Source organism: Dipodomys merriami, unplaced genomic scaffold (genome assembly GCF_024711535.1).
Source record: "Dipodomys merriami isolate MVZ:Mamm:240054 unplaced genomic scaffold, mDipMer1.0.p SCAF_34, whole genome shotgun sequence".
In the NCBI taxonomy this organism is placed as follows: Eukaryota; Metazoa; Chordata; class Mammalia; order Rodentia; family Heteromyidae; genus Dipodomys; species Dipodomys merriami.
This window is the reverse complement of record NW_027204937.1, coordinates 13,466,287-13,489,580: the sequence shown is the minus strand read 5'-3', so window position 1 is coordinate 13,489,580 and position 23,294 is coordinate 13,466,287. Positions and strand designations below refer to the sequence as shown.

At 47.1% G+C, this 23,294-nt stretch overlaps 2 protein-coding genes and 3 non-coding genes across 7 annotated transcripts in view; all 5 read left to right on the top strand.

Moving 5' to 3' along the window:
• LOC138803417 (kinesin-like protein KIF2C) overlaps nucleotides 1–11,793 on the top strand; it is a 37,461-nt gene extending 25,668 nt beyond the window's left edge. For all 3 annotated transcript variants that reach the window (XM_069987384.1, XM_069987385.1, XM_069987386.1), the window contains 11 exons: nucleotides 2,638–2,728; nucleotides 2,978–3,041; nucleotides 3,118–3,209; nucleotides 4,922–5,064; nucleotides 5,702–5,906; nucleotides 5,987–6,097; nucleotides 8,282–8,349; nucleotides 8,653–8,758; nucleotides 8,861–8,974; nucleotides 11,097–11,220; nucleotides 11,303–11,793. In XM_069987384.1, the coding sequence (XP_069843485.1) occupies nucleotides 2,638–2,728; nucleotides 2,978–3,041; nucleotides 3,118–3,209; nucleotides 4,922–5,064; nucleotides 5,702–5,906; nucleotides 5,987–6,097; nucleotides 8,282–8,349; nucleotides 8,653–8,758; nucleotides 8,861–8,974; nucleotides 11,097–11,220; nucleotides 11,303–11,385 (1,201 nt within the window). In that variant the 3' untranslated portion in view covers nucleotides 11,386–11,793. The remainder of the gene's footprint in view (nucleotides 1–2,637; nucleotides 2,729–2,977; nucleotides 3,042–3,117; nucleotides 3,210–4,921; nucleotides 5,065–5,701; nucleotides 5,907–5,986; nucleotides 6,098–8,281; nucleotides 8,350–8,652; nucleotides 8,759–8,860; nucleotides 8,975–11,096; nucleotides 11,221–11,302) is intronic.
• A 6,526-nt stretch (nucleotides 11,794–18,319) lies between these two features.
• On the top strand, nucleotides 18,320–20,748 carry LOC138803416 (small ribosomal subunit protein eS8). Its single transcript, XM_069987383.1, has 6 exons — nucleotides 18,320–18,402; nucleotides 18,801–18,907; nucleotides 19,298–19,397; nucleotides 19,777–19,952; nucleotides 20,148–20,277; nucleotides 20,591–20,748. Exons 1-6 carry the CDS (start codon nucleotides 18,399–18,401, stop codon nucleotides 20,698–20,700), a joined length of 627 nt encoding a protein of 208 aa, XP_069843484.1. The 5' UTR covers nucleotides 18,320–18,398; the 3' UTR covers nucleotides 20,701–20,748.
• Nucleotides 18,637–18,716, top strand: LOC138803545 (small nucleolar RNA SNORD55/SNORD39). Its single transcript, XR_011364957.1, has one exon. It is a non-coding gene; the product is annotated as a small nucleolar RNA SNORD55/SNORD39 (small nucleolar RNA).
• On the top strand, nucleotides 19,122–19,225 carry LOC138803547 (small nucleolar RNA SNORD46). Its single transcript, XR_011364959.1, has one exon. It is a non-coding gene; the product is annotated as a small nucleolar RNA SNORD46 (small nucleolar RNA).
• Nucleotides 20,417–20,486, top strand: LOC138803546 (small nucleolar RNA SNORD38). The gene has a single exon (XR_011364958.1). It is a non-coding gene; the product is annotated as a small nucleolar RNA SNORD38 (small nucleolar RNA).
• Nucleotides 20,749–23,294: the final 2,546 nt, after the last annotated feature.

Sequence of the window (23,294 nt, the reverse complement as noted above, 5' to 3'; positions counted from 1 at the left end):
TTGATTGATTGTACTGAATTTGAATTCAGGTGCTTGCTGGCTGTTATTAATACCACAGAACCAAACTTTCTGCCCTGCTTTTCACTGGTTTTATTTAGGATAGGATGTTGCTTCTCCTAGTGGCTTTAGGGAGCCACCTGGTCTAATCCCACTAATTTTCTGCCCAGGATGGCATCAAATGATAATCTCATTCTTAACTTCCCAAATAGCTAGGATTATAGGTATGACCCACCAGCACCTGGCTTCTAGCTATTTTTAATATTTTATATATATAATTATATAATTTTAATATATTTTATATATAGTTATGTAATTGTAATATATATAATCTTAGTAAAGGTAATATACAGAGGGGTTACAGTTACACAAATCAGGCAATAAGTACATTTCTTTTTGAAGTGTATCCCCTTCCCTTCTCTCTCCCAGTTTTTTCCCTCCTATTTCTACCCACAAGTTATGTAGTACATTTTCAACATATCTAGTGAGTATCAATGCTGCATTTGTTTGTTGTCATTGTTGTTTGTGTGTGTGTGTTAGTCATGGTCCTGAACTCGGCCTGGGCGCTGGGCTAGCGCTCTAGCCACAGTGCCAGCCTTTTCTGTTTATAGGGTACTGAGGAATCGAACCCAGAGCCTCAGGCATGTAAGGCAAGCACTCTACCACTGAGCCACCTTCCCAGCCTGCCACTGCTGCATTCACCCTTTTTCCTACCCTTTCTGTGTTCCACCTTACCCTCCCCAAACAGATAAACTTACAAGCAAAAGTACAGAAAACAAAAACAGCAACAAAGAAAAAACGAACCCTCTTGTTTCCATTTCTTAGAGTTCATTTCAAAATATTATGCGATCATATTTACATGATCATATTCACATAGCTACCAAGCCTATGGTTTTTGAGACAGATTCTTGCTCAAAAGGCCCTTGAACTGGCAGTTTAGCCCAAACTGCCATTCAGCTTTCCATCCTGCCTTCCAAGTGTTGGAATTACAGGTGTGGGCCACCTTCCTGGCTTCAAGTTCTTTCTTTTCACACTTTTTTTTTTAAATTTGTGGTCCAATGGCTCATATTTGTATTCCGACCTACTCAGGAGGCTGAGGTCCAAGGATTGTGGTTTGAAGCCAGCTGGGAAGAAAAGTCTGAGAGACTCTCATCTATAATTAACCTGCAGAAATCAGAAAGCTAGGGCTGGGAAGGTGGCTCAATGGTAGAATGCTTGCCTCACATGCATGAGGCCCTGGGTTTGATTCCTCAGCACCACATAAGCAGAAAAAACCAGAAGTAGCGCTATGGCTCAAGTGGTAGAGCACTAGCCTTGAGCTGAAGAGCTGAGGGACAGCGCCCAGGCCCAGAGTTCAGGCTCTATGACCTACCCAAAAAAAAAAAAAAAATCAAAAAGCTAGCCTTGGAGGCATGACTCAAGTGGTAATTGCTATTTATGAGCAAAAAGCTCAGTGAAAATGTGAGGCCCTAAATTCAAGGCCTAGTACCAGTGCATGCTCTCTCTCTCTCTCTCTCTCTCTCTCTCTCTCTCTCTCTCTCTCTCTCTCTCTCTCTCTCTCTCTCTCCCCTATAATCCTAACACACAGACACAGAAGGCCAAGATAGGAGCATAGAGAGCGTTCAAGACCCAGCCAGGGCTCCTTATTGAGACCCTGTCTCAAACAGAAAAATGTGACAGAAACCCTTATTTAGCCCACAGAGCATAAAATATTTTAGATCTGATTTCCCTTGGATGCTGCTGGAGGCTGTCTGCCAAGCTCAGGTTTTCACTTTTATCTCCAGTGTCAGAAGATAGGCTGGGCAGTTTAGAATGTACGCCATCAGCCTGCTCCTGGTAGGTTACTATCCCTCACCCTCTCCCCGACAATAAGCCAGTAGTATTTTGGATTTGTTAGTGGGTCAAGAAGAGGATGGACTACTGAGGCAGCAAAGGAGTAGTATACCTAGAAGGTATTGGGGATCTCAGGCCCTCTATATTCTTGGATTACATAGCTGTGTATTTAGCCATCCACAGATCTCAAAAAGACTGGTTCTGTACTGAGCATGTGCAGACATTTTACAATGCAGCATAACAACTATCTTGCACTTAACTATTACTAATAACCTAGAAATTATGCAAAAATGGGGAATGTGTCCTATGCCATGTTACATATAAAGATTTTGAAGCCTGGGAGTAGCTTAGTGGTAGAGTACTTGCTAGCCAGTGTGATGCCCCATTCCATCACTAGCAAAATAAAAATTGAAAAATAAGAGTAATGGACTTACAAATTTGCTTAATATCTGTTTGAGGGGTTCCTGGAACATTCGAATCCAATAGTGATAGAACATTTCCATTTGCCTGGAGAGCTCTTTGGAGGTTCTAGCAGGGGAACATGGCTACTAATAAACTCTTGACCAAAGAATAGTTTCTACCAGAGAAAATGATCTTCCACCACACATGTAGCTTTGGGAGGGATGCATATGGAACTTTGAGGGAAGGAGTACCCACCTAACCAGCCAGGTCAACCAAATCAACCCTGGTGATGGTGGGGAGATAGTATTGCAGAGCATCCTAACATTTCCAGTGCCTCTTAGAACCCAAGAATTATTGGTTGTACAAATGCCACTCCCTCCCCACCCCTTCTATCCTTTCTCCTAGATTTACAGCAAGGCCACTAGTACAGACGATTTTTGAAGGAGGAAAAGCAACTTGTTTTGCATATGGGCAGACAGGAAGTGGCAAGACACATGTGAGTATTCAAGTCTGCAGAGAGATAACTTTCCTATAGTGTAATATTGGACTCCTGAAAAGGAAGAGAATGTCTTGCAAAAAGTCCTCTCAGTGCAGATGCCCCATCACCAGACACTCACTATACCAGACACAGAGAGGCCTCAGCAGCTTTAGTCTCCTGGCTTTGGTATGGCCCACTCTAGCAATATAGCCAGTAGACCTGGCTTAGACCAAGTTTAACCATAGTTGTCTACTTTTCCTTTTGCAGACTATGGGTGGAGACCTGTCTGGTAAAGCTCAGAATGCATCCAAAGGGATCTATGCAATGGCCTGTGAGTAATATGTTTTGTCTCATTGGGATTGGGTGAAGAAAGGTAAGTTGTTACTTATCCAGGCTCTCTTCCTCAGCCCAGGATGTCTTCCTCCTGAAGAAACAGTCCCGTTACCGGAACCTGGACCTGGAAGTCTATGTGACCTTCTTTGAGATCTACAATGGGAAGGTAGTAGTCAGGGAGCCCCTGTCTATGCTGAGGGAGCTCCTGACTTTCCAATACCTTAAAGTTGGCTACAAGTTACAGAAAACAAATAACTTACTAGCTATAGGTTAGACCTTTGAGCTATTCGTCCCAGGCATGTATAGGGAGGTGAAAATCTGATGATGAAATGGCACCAAAGTTGAATAAGAACTGGCATCTACTTAGAGGCTAAGATCTGAGGATCATTGTTCAAAGCCAGTCTGGGCAGGAAAGTCCATGAGACTTTTTTTTGCTTCCTTATTTTTCTTTTTGTTCAAACTAAGGACCTGGGCACCATCCCTGAGCTCTTATTGCTCAAGGCTAGCACTCTACCACTTTGTGCCACAGTGCCACTTCCTGTTTTCTGGTGGTTAATTGGAGATAAGAGTCTCAAAAACATTCCTGCTCAGGCTGGCTTTGAGCCATGATCCTCAGATCTCCTCTGAGTAGCTAGGATTATAGGCATGAGCCACCAGCGCCTGGCATGTGAATACTTTTGATTTCTCTGTAGTCTCTATACACTTTTATAGGGTTGCCTTCCTTAGAAAACAGATTATAAAAGTAGCTAATATTTACTCCTAGTATGTACTAAGTACTCTGTGTGTGTGTGTGTGTGTGTGTGTGTGTGTGTGTGTGTGTGTGTGTGTGTGTGTGTGTGTGTGTGTGTGTGTGTGTGTTAGTACTGGATTTAAACTCGGGGCCTTGTGCTTTTTTTTTTTTTTTTTTTTTTTTTTTTTTTTTTTTGGTGCTGGTATTGGGGCTTGAATCCAGAGCCACACTTTCTCACTTGGCTTATTTTGCTCAAGCTGGCACACACTACCACTTGAGCCACATGTCTATTTCCAGCTTCTTGCTGGTTAACTGGGAATAAGAATCTCCCAGATTTGGGGCTGGGAAGGTGGCTCCGGGGTAGAAGGCTTGCCTTGCATGCATAAGGCCCTGGGTTCAATTCTTCAGCACCACATAAACAGAAAAGGCCAGAAGTGGTGCTGTGGCTCAAGTGGTAAAGCACTAGCCTTGAGCTGAAGAGCTGAGGAACAGCGCCCAGGCCCAGAGTTCAGGCCCCGAGTTCAGGCCCCACAACCAACCAAAAAGAAAAAAAGAATCTCACAGATTTATCTGCTTGAGCTGGCTTTGAAACATATAATCCTCAGATCTCAGCCTTCTGAGTAGTTAGGAGTACAAGTATGAGCCACCAGTTTCCACTGCTAAGCACTATTCTAAGCACATTTTTTTTTTTTTGGGGGGGGTTGTGGGGTTTGAACTCTGGCCCTGGCCACTGTCCCTCAGCTCTTCAGCTCAAGGCAAGTGCTCTACTGCTTGAGCCACAGCGCCACTTCTGGTTTTCTAGCGGTTTATTGGAGATAAGAGTCTCACTTTCCTGCCAGGGCTGGCCTTGAACCATGATCCTCAGATCTCAGCCTCCTGAGTAGCTAGGATACAGGCATGAGCCACCGGCGCCCTGCTATCTAAGCACATAATTTATCTTGACTTTACAAATAAAAACAGATTAGAGTGGTTCAGTAACTTGCTCAGCTCTTGCAACTAGTAAAGTAGCAGAGCCACATTGAACTGAGGTAAACTAGTTCAGATTCCAAGTACAACACCCTCTACTAGTCTGATATCTGGAGATTGGAAGAGCTGGACAGGGTACCTAGCACCTGTGCCCTTAGGTTTATTCTGTCTGCCTTGCACAGCTGTTTGATCTGCTCAACAAAAAGGCCAAGTTACGTGTGCTGGAGGACGGCAAGCAACAGGTGCAGGTGGTGGGGCTGCAGGAGTACCTGGTTAACTCTGCTGATGATGTCATCAAGATGATCAACTTGGGTAGCGCCTGCAGGTCAGAATTTTAATAAAAAAGGGGCTATCTTCTAATGACTGGTTTTAGCCTAACTCATGCCATTTATTTCCACATAATGCTACTTGTTGCCAGCTTGGTAAAGGCTGTGAGGGTCTCTGCTTTAAGGGCTTAGCGTAGGACAGAACCTAAGGCCAAAGGTTTCTCAGACTCAAGTCAAAGTAGTCCGACTCTAACCAAGGCAGGTTTTATTCACAGGCATGCTTCTCCACATCTATAAGACTGTCCTGGTCCTTCCCTTGTGAAATTCAGGAGCTTCCTGGCTGGATGTGTTCTGGGATAGAACACAGAAGTAAGGAAGTACTGATGTGGTATTATGGAGGGTCAGGGAGGGGCTACCCTCCTCAGGCCCCTCCAATGCTCTCATGTAGTTTATATGTGCCCTGGAGCAGACATAGCTTATCCTTCCGCAGATCTACCTAAAGCCTACTGATTTGGCAACGTAGAAAATTATTATGTCCAAAGTTGGAGATGGCTGTTGTCCAGAATGAAAGTCTGAGAAAGGAAGACACACACTTATTAGAATCCTGATCTGACCTAAACACTGGAGGGTCTTGGGGACTGGATCCCAGAAGGTCATAATAACCTTTCTTTGCCTCCCTCATCACCTTTGCCACAGGACCTCTGGGCAAACATTTGCCAACTCCAACTCTTCCCGCTCCCATGCCTGCTTCCAGATACTTCTTCGAGTCAAAGGGAAACTATATGGCAAGTTTTCTTTGGTAGATCTGGCAGGAAACGAACGAGGGGCAGATACTTCCAGTGCTGACCGGCAAACCCGAATGGAGGGTGCAGAAATCAACAAAAGTCTTCTGGCCCTGAAGGTAACAGAGGCCAGCTAGTGGTAGGGCCTGGAGGGAAGGGAGGGAAAGATGGGTCTTTAATTGTTCCTGCTGCTTCACAGGAGTGTATCAGGGCCCTAGGACAGAACAAAGCTCACACCCCATTCCGAGAGAGTAAACTGACACAGGTGCTGAGAGACTCCTTTATTGGGGAGAACTCAAGGACTTGCATGGTGAGTAGAGTTACTTTGGTACAGAGGAGACATTTAGTTCTGTCCCTGGATAGCAGGCTCATTCCTGGCTGCCTCCATTTCCAGGCTCTTGACTGGACTTGCACCCTCCTTTACTGCTGCTGCTTCCACATTACCACCTCCCCCACCCCTCACCCCCAAGCAAGGAGGAAAGAACCTGCCCCTTGCCAGGCACTGGTGGCTCATGCCTATAATCCTAACTACTCTGGAGACTGAGATATGATTATGATTGGAAACCACTCTGGGCCAGGAAAACCCTTGAGATTCTTATCTCTAATTAAGTACCAGAAAACCAGAAGTGGATCTGTGTGGTAGAGTCCTAGCCTTGAGCAAAAAAAAAAAAAGCTGGGGCTAGGAAGGAGTCTCAGTGGTAAAATGCTTGCTTTACATGCATGAAGCCCTGGGTTTGATTCCTCAGCACCACATAAGCAGAAAAAGCCAGAAGTGGCACTGTAGCTCAAGTGGTAGAGTGCTAGCCATAAGCTGAAGAGCCAAGGGACAGTGCCCAGGCCCAGAGTTCAGGCCCCACAACAAACCAAAGGAAAAAAAAAGAACCTGCTCTTTTACCAGGTGTAGGCACATCTCTTGGCTGGCTGGTGGAGAGTCCCTTATCTGGTTAAAAAGGGACTTGCAAGGGGCTGGGAAGATGGCTCAGTGGTAGAGTGCTTGCCTTGCATGCCTGAGAGGCCCTGGGTTCGATTCCTCAGCACCACCTAAGCAAAATGAAAAAAGCTGGAAGTGGTGCTGTGGCTCAAGTGGTAGAGCTTGAGCTGAAGAGCTGAGGGACAGGGCCCAGGCCCAGAGTTCAGGCCCCACAACCGGCCCCCCCCCCAAAAAAAAAAGGGACTTGCAAAACTTGAAGATAAACCTGAGGGGATGCAAACAAGGAAAATCCTTATCTCTTCCAAGGCTTCCTTCAGATTCATTGGTTCCCAGCCTAGTATATAGGCTGGAGCACAAGCTACAAGCCTGCAGTGTTTTGTTTTGTTTTGTTTTATGCGCACGGGTCATAAGGCCTGAATTCTGGGCCTGGGCACTGTCCCTCAGCTCTTCAGCTCAAGGCTAGTACTCTACCATATGAGGTACAGTGCCACTTCTGGCTTTTTCTGCTTATGTGGTGCTGAAGAATCAAACCCAAGGCCTCATGCATGCAAGGCAAGCACTCTACCACTGAGCCACCTTCCCAGCCCCGTCCCCCCCCTTTTTTTTTTTTTTAGTGCCAGCATTGGGGCTTGAATTCAGGGTCTTGCACTCTTACTTGGCTTTTTCATATAAGGCCAGAGATCTTCCACTGAAGCCACACTTCCAGTTTTGGCTTTTTGCTAGTTCATTGGACATAAGAATATCTCATCTATAGTCACAGCTACCAGGGAGAGTGAAGCAGGAAGATCACTTCAGCCCAGGAGTTTGAGACCAGTGTAGGCAACATAGTAAAATTCTGGCTTTTTAAAAAAAAACTTTGGCCGGGTGCTGGTGGCTCACACCTGTATTCCTAGCTACTCAGGAAGCTGAGATCTGAGGATCACGGTTCAAAGCCAGCCCGGGCATGAAAGTCCGTGAAACTCTTCTCTCCAATAAACCACTCAGAAAACCGGAAGTGGCACTGTAGCTCAACTGGTAGAGCACTAGCCTTGAGCTGAAGAGCTGAGGGACAGCGCTCAGGCCCAGAATTCAAGCCCCATGACCAACCAACAAACAAACAAACAAAAAAAAACCTTTGTTTTTTTTTTTTTTCTGTTGGGCCCCAGTGGTTCACACCTTGAATACAGTACCTACCCAGGAGGCTGAGATCTGGGCTGAGCCAGCCCAGGCAGGAAAGTCTGTGAGACTATCTCCAATGAACTACCAAAACGCCGGAAGTAGAACTATGATTCAAGTAGTCGAGCGCTAGCTTTTAGCAAAAGAAGCTCTGGGGCAGCACCACATCCCTGAGTTCAAGCCCCAGGACTGGCACCAAAAAAGAAAAAAAGTGTTTTTGTTAAAAATTTGTTTTTTAAAATATGCATTTCATATTAGGCAAGTTGCCTGGCATAGCATGGGTGCCTAATGACTCCCTCCACCTTACCAATTGAATGTCATCAGGTTCCTCCCTGCAGCAACTCCAGGAGCAGACTGACTAGCGTCTCTACCTGTGATATGCAACTTCTATCTTTTGCCTCTTTTCAGATTGCTATGATCTCACCAGGCATAAGCTCCTGTGAATATACTTTAAACACACTACGATATGCAGACAGGTACTAGTACCTCCAGCCTAATGGGATGGGGAATGGATGGGGGAGGCTGGGATACCCAGTGCCTGCTGTATACTCCCTATGATTCAGTGACTGTAAGTCATGAAAGTTCAGCTGTGGTGCTAGACCTTTCCCAGCTCCCTTTAGCATTGTTTGAGGGTTTTGTCCAGTTTATTTTCTCTTGCCCAATGGCAAAACTACTGCTCATCAACCTTGGATCTCAAGCCTTATAACCTGTGTGTCTCTGTACTCCATGCTGAGTGCCAAGGGAGCTGCTGTGAGATCAAGACTTCCTTATTTCCTCAGAGTCAAGGAGCTCAGCCCCCACACCGGGCCCAGTGGAGAGCAGCCAATTCAAATGGAAACAGAAGAGATGGAAACCAACTGTAATAGGGCTCTGATCTCAAGCAGTGTAAGAGGGCTACAAGGAAGGGAGGGAAAGTGAAAATGTGGCCTCTGAGGTAGGAACCCCAGGCCATGTAGTCTATATTGTTCTCTATTTTTGGCACCTCAGTTCTCCAAGGAAGAGGATGAACTGTCTTCCCAGATGTCCAGCTTTAATGAAGCCATGACACAGATCAGGGAGCTGGAGGAGAGAGCTATGGAAGAGCTTAAGGAGATTATACAGGTAGGGGCTAGCCCTGGCCAGGGAAGAACTGCATGTGCATACTGGCTCCCTTGGGTTGGGATGGCAAGAGGCCCCCTACACTAGCACCTCTTAATCTCTACCTGACAATCTAGCTGTTCTTCTAGGGCAGGCAGTGATCACACCATCTGGCGCAAATAGGCCTTTCTGTGTCCTCCCAGCTAGAGCTACTAAGCCTCCTCCTCCTCCCTTTATTGCAGATGCTGAGGGTAATTCAGGAATCTTTGCTTTTTTATTCAGTAAATGTTCCAGCTCCTATGCTACAATCATGGACCTAAAAAAGCAGATCCATGTAGTAAGCTCTAAGTAGACTTGAGGTCAATCCTGACCCTTCTGGGTGTGAGTTGATTTCCTTGTGAAAGTCAGCCTCACTGGGCCTCAGTTTTTTCATCCCTAAATTGGGAGAGAAGGGCTGTCTTTGATGATTAAGTGGTTGGAGCTGAGTAAGTGGGAGGTGCTACTTTTGCTATTGAGGAACCACACAAAATATCTCAACACATTGGCATTCTGGGAATTGCAGAGCAGAAAGGAAGAATTTGTAGCACTTGTGATATGCGACTATGGCGAAGTGCTTAAGCATGTCTTCTTCCTGGACTGTTCTGGATACTGAGGTTTAAAGGACATGGCACTTTTAGGATAAACGAGGGATGCACTGTTGTCCAAACAAAAATTTTGAAGAGATATTAAAGGAAGATCCCAGGTCTGGACAGATCAGCAGGACCCTGATGCTAAAGGGCTTATATATATAGCTTGTACGAAAGGCTTGGACTTCATTATGAAGGCAGTGGAAGCCTTTGAAGGGACTTGGCAAAGTAGTGACATGGTTGGTTATACCAGTCTCTTGCAAGCACTCAACCACTGAGCTTCATCTCCACCCTTTATTTCATTTTTTGCTGGTCCTGGGACTTTGAACTCTGGGCTTGGGCACTGTCCCTGAGCTTCTTTTGCTCAAGGCAAGCACTCTACCACTTGAGCCACAGAGTCACTTCTGGTTTTTTGGTGATTACCTAGAGATAAGAGTCTCTGGGCTGGGAAGGTGGCTCAGTGGTAGAGCGCTTGCCTGGCATGCATGAGGCCCTGGGTTCAATTCCCCAGCACCACATAATAATAAAAAAAAAGAGTCTCTTGCACTTTCCTGCCCAGGCTGGCTTTGAACTGTTTGAACTGAGATCCTCAGATCTCAGCCTCCTGAGTAGTTAGGATTACAGGCGTTAGCCACCAGCACTGGCTTCACCCTTTATTTTTAAGATAGGGTCTCACTAAGCCAGGCACAATGCCCAGGCCCAGAGTTCAGGCCCCACAACTGAGCCAAAAAAAGAGCTAAGAGACCACACCCAGGCTCTGGGTTTAAGTCCCAGTACTGTTTTGTACACACACACACAATACATACAGTCACACTCATACACACATGGTGTATCACTGTGGCCACAATATGGAGTCTGGCTTGGGAGCTTGGGAAGTAGAAGCACTTAGGAATTAGGAAGAGTTCAAGAAAGATGATGGTGCATAGACCAGGGCAGTTCCATGGTCTTGGGATAAGAGTGAGGGCATGAGATTCAAGAACCATTAGAGGCGTGGAATTGACAGGATTGGGTGAGAGTAGAAGTTGTTATTCTACCTTTTGGTTTGGGTAGCAGAAGCAATGATGTTATTCATTTGGTGGAGTATAGGAATAAGTCTGGGTAGAAGGAGGATGAATGCCAGTTGAGTATTTCTCAGGGGAAGAGGGTCAGGAGGCGGCGGGGTATAGGGCACAGATGAGGAATGGCCTCTCATACAGACAACAGCATTGCAGGCAGTTGGGATATAGAAATAATTTTATTTATTTATTTTTGTCGGTCGTGGAGCTTAAACTCTGGGCTGGGCGTTATCCCTCAGCTCTTCAGCTCAAGGCAAGTACTCTACCACTTGAACCACAGCACCACTTCAGGTTTTCTGGTGGTTTATTGGAGATAAGAGTCTCATAGACTTTCCTGCCTGGGCTGGCTTTGAACCGTGATCCTCAGTTCTCAGCCTCCTGAGTAGCTAGGATTACAGGCGTGAGCCACCAGTGCCCGGCAAGCAGGGATAATTTGAAGTGTTTTGGTGTTACTACTTGTTGCAGCAAGGACCAGGCTGGCTTGAGCTCTCCGAGATGACAGAGCAACCAGATTATGACTTGGAGACCTTTGTAAATAAAGCAGAATCTGCTCTCGCCCAGCAAGCCAAGCACTTCTCAGCTTTGCGAGGTAGGTGTGGCTGCATGTGCACTGAGTGGGTGGGTGCCTCTGAGACTCTTATCCCTTGTGCATCACTTCTAATTCATTCCAGATGTCATCAAGTCCTTGCGATTGGCCATGCAGCTGGAAGAGCAAGCTAGCAAACAAATAAGCAGCAAGAAACGGCCCCTGTGATGACTGAAATAAAGATGTTTGGTTTCACACGAAGGATCTGAGCAGGGACACATTTTGGTAAATGCCAAGTGTAGGCATTGGGCCTAGGGCAGCTGGGAAAGGGACACGACTTTGCTTTTCTTCGATTTGGAGCAGGAGGAAAGAGCTTTTAGGTAAGCTGTATGTTGCCCTTTTCTCTCCATTGAGAGGGGCACGCTGACTGGGTACTGTATTTTCCCTGGCAGTGGACTAGCTGCTTCAGGAGGCTCCCCAAGGTTGTCTTAGCTCTGAGAAAGAGAAGGAGCTCTTATCCTATCTCTTGGCTATTCTGTACACCCTTAGATTATGTAGTTGCATGTTTTATACTTTGTAAACTGTTTCTAAGACCTCTTTCTTCCTTTCTGTTTTTGAAGCCCAAGATGCTTTATATATTTGTACACTTTAACAATAAAGAAAAAAAAATCAGCCTCTTGAGTGATGTGGGTAATGAGCCTGGGATGTATCTGAGCCTTTTGCCAGACCAAGAACACTACTGTGCCTTTGGCTTCTAGCTAGTGCTTATTCTGTATTCTTCTTGGAGGCCAGACCCATGCCTACAGCTTTCATGACCGGCTGAAGACCCAGCCTCTGACTTGTTAGCAGTACTGGAGCTTGAACCCAGGTCCTCCATAGGGACAGGAACTACTCTGTTCCAGTCTCTACATAAGTCTACTTAGGGCAGATTAAAAGACTAGGAACCACCAACTAGAAAGCACTTGCCTTGCTGAAGCAAGAAGAATCTGAAAGGCAACCACACCAGGGCTGGGAAGGTGGCTCAGTGGTAGAGTGCTTGCCTTACATGTATGAGGCCCTGGATTCGATTCCTCAGCACCACATAAGCAGAAAAAGGCCAGAAGTGGCACTGTGGCTCAAGTGGTAGGGCATTAGCCTTGAGCTGAAGAGCTGAGGGACAGTGCCCAGGCCCAGAGTTCAAGCCCCACAACCAGCAAGAAAAAAAAAGAAAAGAAAAAACACCAGTTTGGTATTGAAAAATGAATTGTGAAGCCAGGCGCTGGTGGTTCACGCCTGTAATCCTAGCTACTCAGGAGGCTGAGATCTGAGGATCGCAGTTCAAAGCCAGCCCAGGCAAGAAAATTCGTGAGACTCTTATCTCCAATAAACCACTAGAAAATCAGAAGTGGCACTGTGGCTCAAGCAGTAGAGCCCTCGCCTTAAGCTGAAGAGCACAGGGATAGTGCCCAGGCCCAGAGTTCAAGCCCCATGACCAACAAAAAAAAAAATAGAAAAATTGTGGGGGCAGGGAAGGTGGCTCAGTAGCACAGTGCTTGGCTTGCAGGCATGAGTCCCTGGGTTTGATTCCTCAGCACCACATAAGCCCAGAATTCAGGCCCCACAACTGACCAAAAAAAAAAAAAAATGTGTGCTAGATGGACTAAAGGACCAAGTTTAAGGCATGGGCAGGCTTAGATTTTGTGTCCAGAAGTGTCCTTAAATAAAAAGGTTATGTCAGCCAGGTGCCAGTGACTCACCTATAATCCTAGCTACTCAGGAGGCTGAGATCTGAGGATCATGATTCAAAGCCAGACTAGGCAGGAAAGTCCAAGAGACTCTTCAATAAACTACTAGAAAACTGGAAGTGGTGCTGTGGCTCTAGTGGTAAGAGTGCTCGCCTTGAGCTGAAGAGCTGAGAGACAGTGCCCAGGCCCTGAGTTCAAGCCCCAGGATTGGAAAAATAAAAATGTCAAATCCAGGCCTGGGATGTAGTGGCAAAGTACTGGTCTAGAAAGTATAATGACCTGGGTTCAATCTCCAGTACAAAAAAAAAAAAAGAAGGCTGGGAAGGTGGCTCAGTGGTATAACACTTGCCTTGCAAAAAAAAAAAAAGAGAGGGGCTGGGAAGGTGGCTCAGTGGTAGAGCGCTTGCCTTACATGCATGAGGCCCTGGGTTTGATTCCTCAGCCCATGCAAAAAAGTCCTCAAGATTCTATCTCCAAGATAAGTGTAAGGCCCTATTAGAAAAATAAAGGAGGGCTGGGCGCTGGTCGCTCACGCCTGTAATCCTAGCTACTCAGGAGGCTGAGATCTGAGGATCGTGGTTCAAAGCCAGCCCGGGCAGTAGAGACCGTGAGACTCCTATCTCCAATAAACCACCAGAAAACCGGAAGTGGCGCTGTAGCTCAAGTGGTAGAGCGCTCGCCTTGAGCTGAAGAGCTGAGGGACAGCGCCCAGGCCCAGAGTTCAAGCCCCACGGCCGACCAAAAAAAAAAAGAAAAAGAAAGGAGGGCTGGGAAGGTGGCTCAGTGGTAGAGTGCTTGCCTGGCATGCATGAGGCCCTGGGTTCGATTCTAAAGTACCAATTAAGCAAGAACAGCTGGAAGTAGCACTGTGGCTCAATAGGTAGGGTGCTAGCCTTGAGCAAGAGAGCTCAGGAACAGTGCACAGGCCCAGAGTTCAAGCCTCACTACTGGAGGAAAAAAAAAAAAACAAAAAAATGAAGTTTCCTGACCAGGCTGGCTTTGAACTATCATCCTCATATCGTAGCCTATTAAGTAGCTGATAGGGCTTGAGCTACCAGGGCACAGCTATGAGTACATTTCTTTTTTCATTTTTTTTGTTGGTCATGGGACTTGAACTCTGGGCCTGGGTGCAGTCCCTGAGCTCTATCAGCTCAAGGCTAGCACTCTACCACTTAAGCCACAACGCCACTTCCCATTTTCTGGTGGTTTATTGGGGAAGAGGCTCATGGACTTTCCTGCCCAGGCTGGCTTTGAACGATAGTCAGATCTCAGCCCCTTGTATCTAGGATAACAGGTGTGAGCCATTGGCACCCAGTGAGTACATTTCTTTTTAGACACTATCACCCTACTTTTGCTTTCCCCCAATTTCCCCCTCCAGTCCCTGCCCACATAGTATTTACTGCGTATTATGATGGCATTTGTTCTCTGCCTGCTTTGATGTATTTTTTTAATTTTATTTTTAATTTTATTATTATTTTTTTGTCGGTCACAGGGCCTGAATTCTGGACCTGGGCACTGTCCCTCAGCTCTTCAGTTTAAGGCTAGCGCTCTACCACTTGAGACAAAGCACCACTTTCAGCTTTTTCTGTTTAGGTGGTGCTGAGGAATCGAACCGAGGGCTCATGCATGCAAGGCAAGCACTCTACCACTGAGCCACCTTCCCATCCCCCAGCTTATGTTTTTAAATGTTCAGAAACAGCTGGGCGCTGGTGGCTCACGCCTGTAATCCTAGCTACTCAGGAAGCTGAGATCTGAGGATCGTGGTTCAAAGCCAGCCTGGGCAGGAGAGACCGTGAGACTCCTATCTGCAATAAAACCACCAGAAAACCGGAAGTAGGGCTGTAGCTCAAGTGGTAGAGTGCTCGCCTTGAGCTGAAGAGCTGAAGGACAGCGCCCAGGCCCAGAGTTCAAGCCCCACTGCCGATCTTGTGACTTTAAATGAGCATCATTATTCCACAATACTGTGAATTTCTGGAAATTATGTAATCACTTAATCACAATCAAAAAAAAAAAAAAAACCTCTGGGAAGGGAGAGAGGGAGGGGATGGTAGGGGGAAAACAATGGAGGGGGTAACAATGTTCAATAGGAAGTGTACTCATTACCTCACTCATGTAACTGTAACCCTCTGTATAGTATCTTCACAATAAAAATAAAAACAAAAAACAAAAAAAAGTTCAGAAACATTTTTTATATATGAAGTATATTTTTATATTATTCACCCTGTTTTTCTCCCTCTTCTCTCCCTTGTTCCCCCCAAAACAGCCTACAAGTATGTGTTTATGGCTTTGAAAAAAATATCTGGGGCTGGGAATGTGGCTTACTAGTAGAGTGTTTGCCACACATGCATGAAGCCCTGGGTTAATGTGCCAAAACACAATTGCAACAAACTTAAGATATTAATTGGCTTTACTTGTCAGTCCAAATTGGGCAATGTGTAGAATGTGTAAAGCCAGCCTGGGCACGAAAGTCTGTAAAGACACTAATCTCCAATCACACACACACACATAAACACACAGAGCCAAAAGTGGTTCTGTGGCTCAAAACCGTAGAGCACTAGCCTTGAGCAAGAGGAACCTAGGGATAGCATTCAGGCCCAGAGTTCAAACCCCAGGACTGGAGAAAAAAAAAAGTGTCCCAGTGAACTCAGCAAAAGAGGCTGAACAGTAGAATAACTAGTTAACATCAGCTCCCCTATAACTATCTGAAGCTCCACTATAACTATTTGAAGGGGGCTAGGAAGGTGGCTCAGCGGTAGAGTGCTTGCCTTGCATGCATGAGGCCCTGTGTTCGATTCCTCAGCACCACATAAGCAAAAAGAAAAAAGCCAGAACTGGCGCTGTGGCTCAAGTGGTAGAACACTAGCCTTGAGCTGAAAAGCTGAGGGACAGCGCCCAGGCCCAGAGTTCAGGCCCCACAAGCGGACCCAAAAAAAAAAAAAAAAACTGTTGGAAGGTGACCTGTTTGGGGGTGGGAAGGAGGCTCACCAGGGCCTGGATGAAAGTTTATTTTTTATTTATTTTTTTGTCGGTCGGGGGGCTTGAACTCTGGACCTGGGCACCACTGTCCCCAAGGCGAGCGCTCTACCACTTGAGCTACAGTGCCACTTCCGGTTTTCTGGTGGTTTTATTGGAGTTAGGAGTCTCACCGTCTCTCCTGCCCAGGCTGGAAGTGGCACTGTGACTCAAGTGGTAGAGCACTAGCCTTGAGCTGAAAAGCTGATAATAGTTCACAGGCCCAGGGCTGGGAAGGTGGCTCAGTGGTAGAGCGCCTGCCTTGCATGCGTGAGGCCCTGGGTTCGATTCCTCAGCACCACATAAGAAAAAAGCCGGAAGTGGCACTGTGGCTCAAGTGGTGCAGCGCTAGCCTTGAGCTGAGGAGCTGAGGGACAGCGCCCAGGCCCAGAGTTCAGGCCCCACGACTAGACCCAAAAAAAAAAAAAAATAGTTCACAGGCCCAAGTTCAGATCCCAGGACCAAAAAAAAAAAAAAATAGGCATATCCTGTTTGAAAAATAAGAAGAGTAAGCCGGGCGCTGGTGGCTCACGCCTGTAATCCTAGCTACTCAGGAGGCTGAGATCTGAGGATCACGGTTCAAAGCCAGCCCGGGCAGGAGAGACCGTGAGACTCCTATCTCCAATAAACCACCAGAAAACCGGAAGTGGCGCTGTAGCTCAAGTGGTAGAGCACTCGCCTTGAGCTGAAGAGCTGAGGGACAGCGCCCAGGCCCAGAGTTCAAGCCCCATGACCGACAAAAAAAAAAAAAAAAGAGTAGCTGGGTGCCAGTGGCTCACGCCTGTAATCCTAAGGCAGCCCAGGCAGGAAAAATCCATGAAACTCTTATCTTCAATTAACAGCCAGAAAACCAGAAGTCGTACTGTTGCTAAAGTGGTAGAGCCCTTGCCTTGAGCTAAAGCGCTAGGGACATCGCCCAGTCCCAGAGTTCAAGCCTCATGACCAACCAAAAAAAAGCAAAATGGGATGGAGGTGTGGCCAAATATGTATAGTACCTACAAGCCCAATACCCAAAAACCCAGTTCTACCACCATCCAGAAAATAAATTGAAAAGAAAAAGGGAAATAAACTGGATTATTTCCAAAATTTATCTATTGTGTCTATTCTGCTTTCTCTAAAGGTAAATTTTTTATTTTATTTTTTTGTCGGTCATGGGTCTGAACTCTGGACCTGAGTGCTGTCCCTCAGCTTGTCAGCTCAAGGCTAGGACTCTACCATGTGAGCCACAGCACCACTTCTGGCTTTTTCTGCTTATGTGGTGCTGAGGAATCGAACCCATGGCCTCTTGCATGCAAGGCAAGCTCTCTACCACCGAGTCACCTTCCCAGGCATTTGCATGACTGACTTCATTTTTATTTTCATTCTGCCAGGGAACTCACTTGGGCATGCTAGGTAAGCACTCTACCACTTACGTTACAAACTTAGTCCCTCCATTGCGAATTTTAGTCTGGTGTGTTGGGTCTTTAGTGCTGGAGCTCAGTGCAAAATGATGGCCTCTTGGAAAAGAACGGTTTTTGGTGTCATACTGGGGTTTGAACTTAGAGCCTGGGGGCTGTCCTTGGGCTTATTTGATCAAGGTTAGTACCCTGCCATTTGAACCACAGATCCATTTCTGGATTTGTAGTGGTTAATTGGAGACAAGTTAACAAGTCTCACCAAGCCTGATGCTTGTGGCTCATGAGTGTAATCCTAGCTACACGGGAGGCTGAGATTTGAGGATTACTGTTCAAAGCCAGTCACGAGCAAATTGGTCCATGAGACTCTTACTCCAATTAACCACCAGAAAAACAAGTGGTGCTGTGGCTCAAAGTGGTAGAGCGCTAGTCCTGAGCAAAATTGCTAAGGGACAGTGCCCAGCCTCAAGAGTTTAAGCCTCACGACCATGACCACCCAAAACAAAACAAACAAAAAAAACCCACTACCAACAGGATTTGCTTGGCTGGCATCCATCCAACCACTTAGGACTGTCTACTGCTTGTTTTGTTTTTTGTCAGTACCAAGGTTTGAACTCAGGGCTTTCTGTCCAGTCTGCTTGGCAGGTTGGCATTCTACCACTTGAGCCAAGTCTCTAGCCCAGCAGTTTGCTGGTTATAATGGAAATGAAGTCTACGATTTTTCTGCCCTAAGTGGCTTCAAACCTCCAGATCTCAGCCTCCTGAGTAGTGAGGATAACAGGCGTGAGCCACCAGCGCCCGGCTGCAGGAAGGAATCTGTCTAAAGGTTTAAGTAGAACCAAGCTTCCGAATGACCTACACTGAGCATGGGAGAAAGAAGCCTAGGATTCTGGGCCGAGACTGCGCAGTCAGGACCCGGCAGCCGGTCGCAGGCGTTTAAACCCACGACGTGCCCCGGAATCACCCAACTGCGGCATCCAATTACAGCTCGCCGCTCAGCAGCTCCACCTCCTTTCCCTCGCGGCCGGAAGTTGCGCAAAGTGGGCGGGACAGTGTATCACAAATGGGACCGTGAGGCTTTGCGTTTCCTCTTTCCAGCCAGCGCCGAGCGATGGGTGAGTATTTTCTCTGTGTGGGGACCCGGGAGGGAGGATGACCTCAATCCGGAGCCATCCTGTCCCGCAGCCAGTTTAGGAGTGCATTAACGTCGGCCTTCGGTTCCGAACAGCTACGAGAAAGGGTGATCCTGAGGTTTGGGCTGTCGAAGCCCACTGAGGGGACCGCCAGGGCTCCGCGTTGCAAACAGCAGCAACATGGCTGCCGCGGTCAAGAGGCCCGGGCCGGTCGCACGTGTATGATGACAATTCGGTAATGCTGCAGACTCCCGACTGCCTTGTGGGGAAGCCAACCTTGGAGAGCTGAGCGTGCGGCCCGCCGGGCGCGGGCATCTGGAGCAGGCGAACTTCGGCCGAGTCCCAGTGGCTCAAGCTTGCGTCCCTGCTCCCATATACAGGCATCTCTCGGGATAACTGGCACAAGCGCCGCAAAACCGGGGGTAAAAGGAAACCCTACCACAAGAAGCGGAAGTATGAGCTGGGACGCCCTGCCGCCAACACGAAGGTGCGTGGTTCTGGATGCAGGTGGGGAGGGCCCTCGCCCTCCCAGCCTTGCAAGATGGTTTCTGCGCCCGGCATCCAGGACTTGGTTTGGTGGAGATTGGTGCTGTGTGTTGAAACTGCAGGGGTGGGCTCCAGGTACTATCAGAAGGCTTGTGATTGTGGCCTGCCTGGAGATATGGATGTCAATGTTTCGGCTTTTTTTTCCCTTTGGAGGTGGCTAGAGTGATGAGGAAGTTTCCTTAGGCGTGGTTGCGGCCGTCTTGGTTGCTTATTTACCACTTGCCAATGCGAGGACTTGTCATAGTTACACTGACTGAGCTACCTCAGTCCAGCCACGTGTCTTTTTCCTTTCAGAATCGTTCAGTTTGATAACCTGGTTCCTGTTTTCCAGATCGGTCCCCGTCGCATACACACAGTCCGAGTTCGGGGTGGCAACAAGAAATACCGTGCTCTGAGGCTGGATGTGGGCAACTTTTCCTGGGGTTCTGAGTGTGAGTAGGTCTTCCGGGATGGGTGGGTGACAAGGGCAACTAAGTTTGCTAGACCTAGACCAGTTCTTGAAGTTTCTCCTTACAGAAACACTGAGGTAGTCAGACTTGAGCCCACCCAACCTTCTGCACTTGGGGGTGAGTCTAGGCAAGCAATTACCAACCACCTCTACAAAAGGATTAGTAGTTGGGGGTGAAGGTTAGCTTGTTGTATCTTTGACACTGAAAGGTTGGACTCCATCTTTGAAGTAATAGTGATGCGGTTTGTTTTGATTTAGGTGTGAGAATTGAAGCCAGGGTCCGGTTCGTTGGTGTGTGCCAGGCAAATGTTCTACCACTGAGATACACCCCAGCCACTTAATTCTATGTCTCTTGTGAGCAGGTTGTACTCGTAAAACAAGGATCATTGATGTTGTCTACAATGCATCCAATAATGAGCTGGTCCGCACCAAAACCCTAGTAAAGAACTGCATTGTGCTCATCGACAGCACACCATACCGGCTGTGGTATGAATCCCATTATGCACTGCCCCTGGGCCGCAAGAAGGGGGCCAAGCTGGTGAGTTGTAGGCCAATCTGTATGTTGTGTAAAGGTGGGGGGGCTGCCTTTATGACTGGGATTTTGTTGTGATAAAACTACTTGTTGCTTGTGAAGGAACCAGGCCTTTAGAGCTAAAAAAGCAGGCATTAGTACAAGGCTCACGGGCTCTAATCACCTTTCTTCCTTAAACTAATAATTGTTATCTTTACTCAGACTCCTGAGGAGGAAGAGATTTTAAACAAAAAGCGATCCAAGAAAATTCAGAAGAAATATGATGAAAGAAAAAAGAATGCCAAAATCAGCAGTCTATTAGAGGAGCAATTCCAACAAGGGAAGCTTCTTGGTGAGTTAACTGGCTCTTCATTTTGTGGAAAAGAACTGGGTACAAACATGCATGGGGGTATTGTGTTGTATCTGGTATGAAAGCAAAAATGAGAAGTCATGGATAGCTTGGAAAGAGTGTCCAGACCTGCCGGAAGATGTCTCAGTGATGAAAACTTTGTCCAGTTCTGCTACTGAATTTAAATTGACGACAAAGTATATCTGAGGAGACAATGGGCTTTAATGCATGGCAGGTGTCAGTAAGTGGGGGGAGGGTTAAGTAGGTAAGGTGCGGCCTGTTGCCGTTTGTTTCTAAGAACCATGTATTCTTTCAGCCTGCATTGCATCCCGACCAGGCCAGTGTGGCCGAGCAGATGGCTATGTGCTAGAAGGCAAGGAGCTGGAATTCTATCTGAGGAAGATCAAGGCCCGGAAAGGCAAATAAAGTCATCTACCATCCTTAGCTCATGTAATAAAAGTGTTTATTGTTCTATGTCTTCCATTCTATTTGATATTTCTCTGTTCTGAATCTGATGGCTTTCTTTGGGGAGGGGGTGTCAGTCGTGGGGCCTGAACTCTGGGCCTTGCGCTGTCCTTCAGCTCAAAGCTAGTGCTCTACCACTTCAGTCTCAGCACAACATTGTTTTCTAAGAGTCATAGGCTGGGGCTGGGACAGTGGCTCAGTGATAGAGCGCTTGCCTTGCATGCATGGGCCCTGGGTTCGATGCCTCAGCACCACATAAGCAAAAAGAAAAAAGCTCGAAGTGGCACTGTGGCTCACGTGGTAAGAGTCCTAGCCTGGACTTTTCCTGCCTGGGCTGCCTTTGAACTGTGATTTCAGCCTCCTGAGTAACTAGGATTACAGGCGTGATCCACTGGTGCCCAGCTTCATCCCTTGAATTCAGTGGCACTAAACATTCACAAGAAGCTATACAACCTGTGCTTCCTACTGGCTCCAAATTTTCTATTTTGTGATTGGTCGTCTGGCTTGAACTCAGGGACTGGGCACTGAATCTGAGCTTCTCTTGCTCTCAAGGCTAGCACTCTTACCACTTGAGCCACAGCTCCGTTTTCTGGCTTTTTCTTTCTGGTTAATTGGAGATTAGAGTCTCAGGGACTTTTCTGCCTGGGCTGGGTGTGAACCATGATCTTTCAGATTTCAGGCTCCTGAGTAGGTTTACAGGTGTGAGCCTCTTCTCCTTTTTTTTGTCTTGTTGGTCATGGGACCTGAACTCTGGGCCTATGTGCTGTCCCTCAGCTCAAGGCTAGCACCCTACCATTTGAGCCACCATGCCACTTCCAGCTTTTCTTGCTTACCTGGTATTCAGGAATTGAACTCAGGGCCTCATACATGCAAGACAAGCACTTATCCCTGAGCCACCTTCCCAGCCCCTTTTGTTTGCCAGTTGTGGAGCTTGAACTTTGGGCCTAGGCTTTGTATTTGAGCCTCTTTGTGCTCTAGTGCTCTACCACTTTTGCAACAGCCACCTTCCCAGGTTTTTTTTAGTAGTTATTGGTGATGAGTTTCACAGGGACTTTACTGCCGGGGGGCCAGCTTTTTTGAGCATTGTGTTAGGAATTTTCTGTGTTTCTGGGGATTTTTTTTTGGTCGGTTGTGGGGCTTCAACTCAGCCTGGGCACTGTCCCTCAGCTCTTCAGCTCACTTGAGCCACAGGGCCACTTCCAGTTTTCTGGTGGTTTATTGGAGGTTAAGAGTCTTACAGACTTTCCTGCCTGTGCTGGCTTTGAACTGTGATCCTCATATCTGACTCCTGAGTAGCTAGGATTACAGGCATGAGCCACAATACCCAGCTATGAATTTGTGTGTGTGTGTGTGTGGTGTGGGTCCTGGGGCTTGAACTCAAATCTGGGAGCTGTCCCTGAGTTTCTTTGCTCAAGACTAGCCTACATCGGGCTGGGAAGGTGGCTCAGTGGTAGAGCACTTGCCTTGCATGCCTGAGGCCCTGGGTTTGATTCCTCAGCACCACATAAGAAAAAAGCCGGGCCGGGCGCTGGTGGCTCACACCTGTAATCCTAGCTACTCAGGAGGCTGAGATCTGAGGATTGCGGTTCAAAGCCAGCCCTGGCAGGAAAGACCGTGAGACTCCTATCTCCAATAAACCACCAGAAAACCGGAAGTGGCGCTGTAGCTCAAGTGGTAGAGCGCTCGCCTTGAGCTGAAGAGCTGAGGGACAGCGCCCAGGCCCAGAGTTCAAGCCCCACGACCGACCAAAAAAAGAAAAAAGCCGGAAGTGGCGCTGTGGCTCAAGTAGTAGAGCACTAGCCTTGAGCTGAAGAGCTGAGGGACAGTGCCCAGGCCCAGAGTTCAGGCCCCACCACCGGACCAAAAAAAAAAAAAAAAAAGACTAGCCTACATCCAAGAAATGAGCCATGGTTCTGCTTTACAGCTTTTTCTAGCTGCTGCCAGTGTATAGAGTCCACCAACACTGGCCCCAATCTCAGTATGAGTAGTAGTGAGAAGCAGACCTTGTCAACCGCACAAGTACAGTCACAAAACTGAGTTGCATGGACTGAGAATGTGGCTTAGTGGTAGAGTGCTTGCATAGCATACATGAAGACCCCTGGATTTAATTCTCAATACCATATATATTAAAAAAAAAAAAAGTAGCATTGTGACTCAATTGTTAGAGTGCTGCCCTTGAGCACAAGCTCAGGGATAATACCCCTGCTCCAAGTTCAAGTCCCAGGACTGGGGGGGAAAAGACCTTTAAATTACACTCAATTCCCCAAGAGGTATTAATCTGTCAACAGTTTATCCATTTTCTGTCAATACTGGGGCTTGAACCTAAGTCAGGGTGCTGTGCTTTCATTTTTTGCTCAAAGCTAGTATACTGCTTACCATAGCTTCACTTTTGGCTTTTTTACTGTACTTGGAGATTGGTCTCAGAATTTCCTCCCTAGGCTGGTTCAAACTGCAATCCTCAGATCTCAGCTTGGAGTAGCTAGGATTTAGGTGTGAGCCACTTGTATTCAGCTAGACATCCATCTTTCTTTGCAGTGTTTCTGTTTAAGCTGACC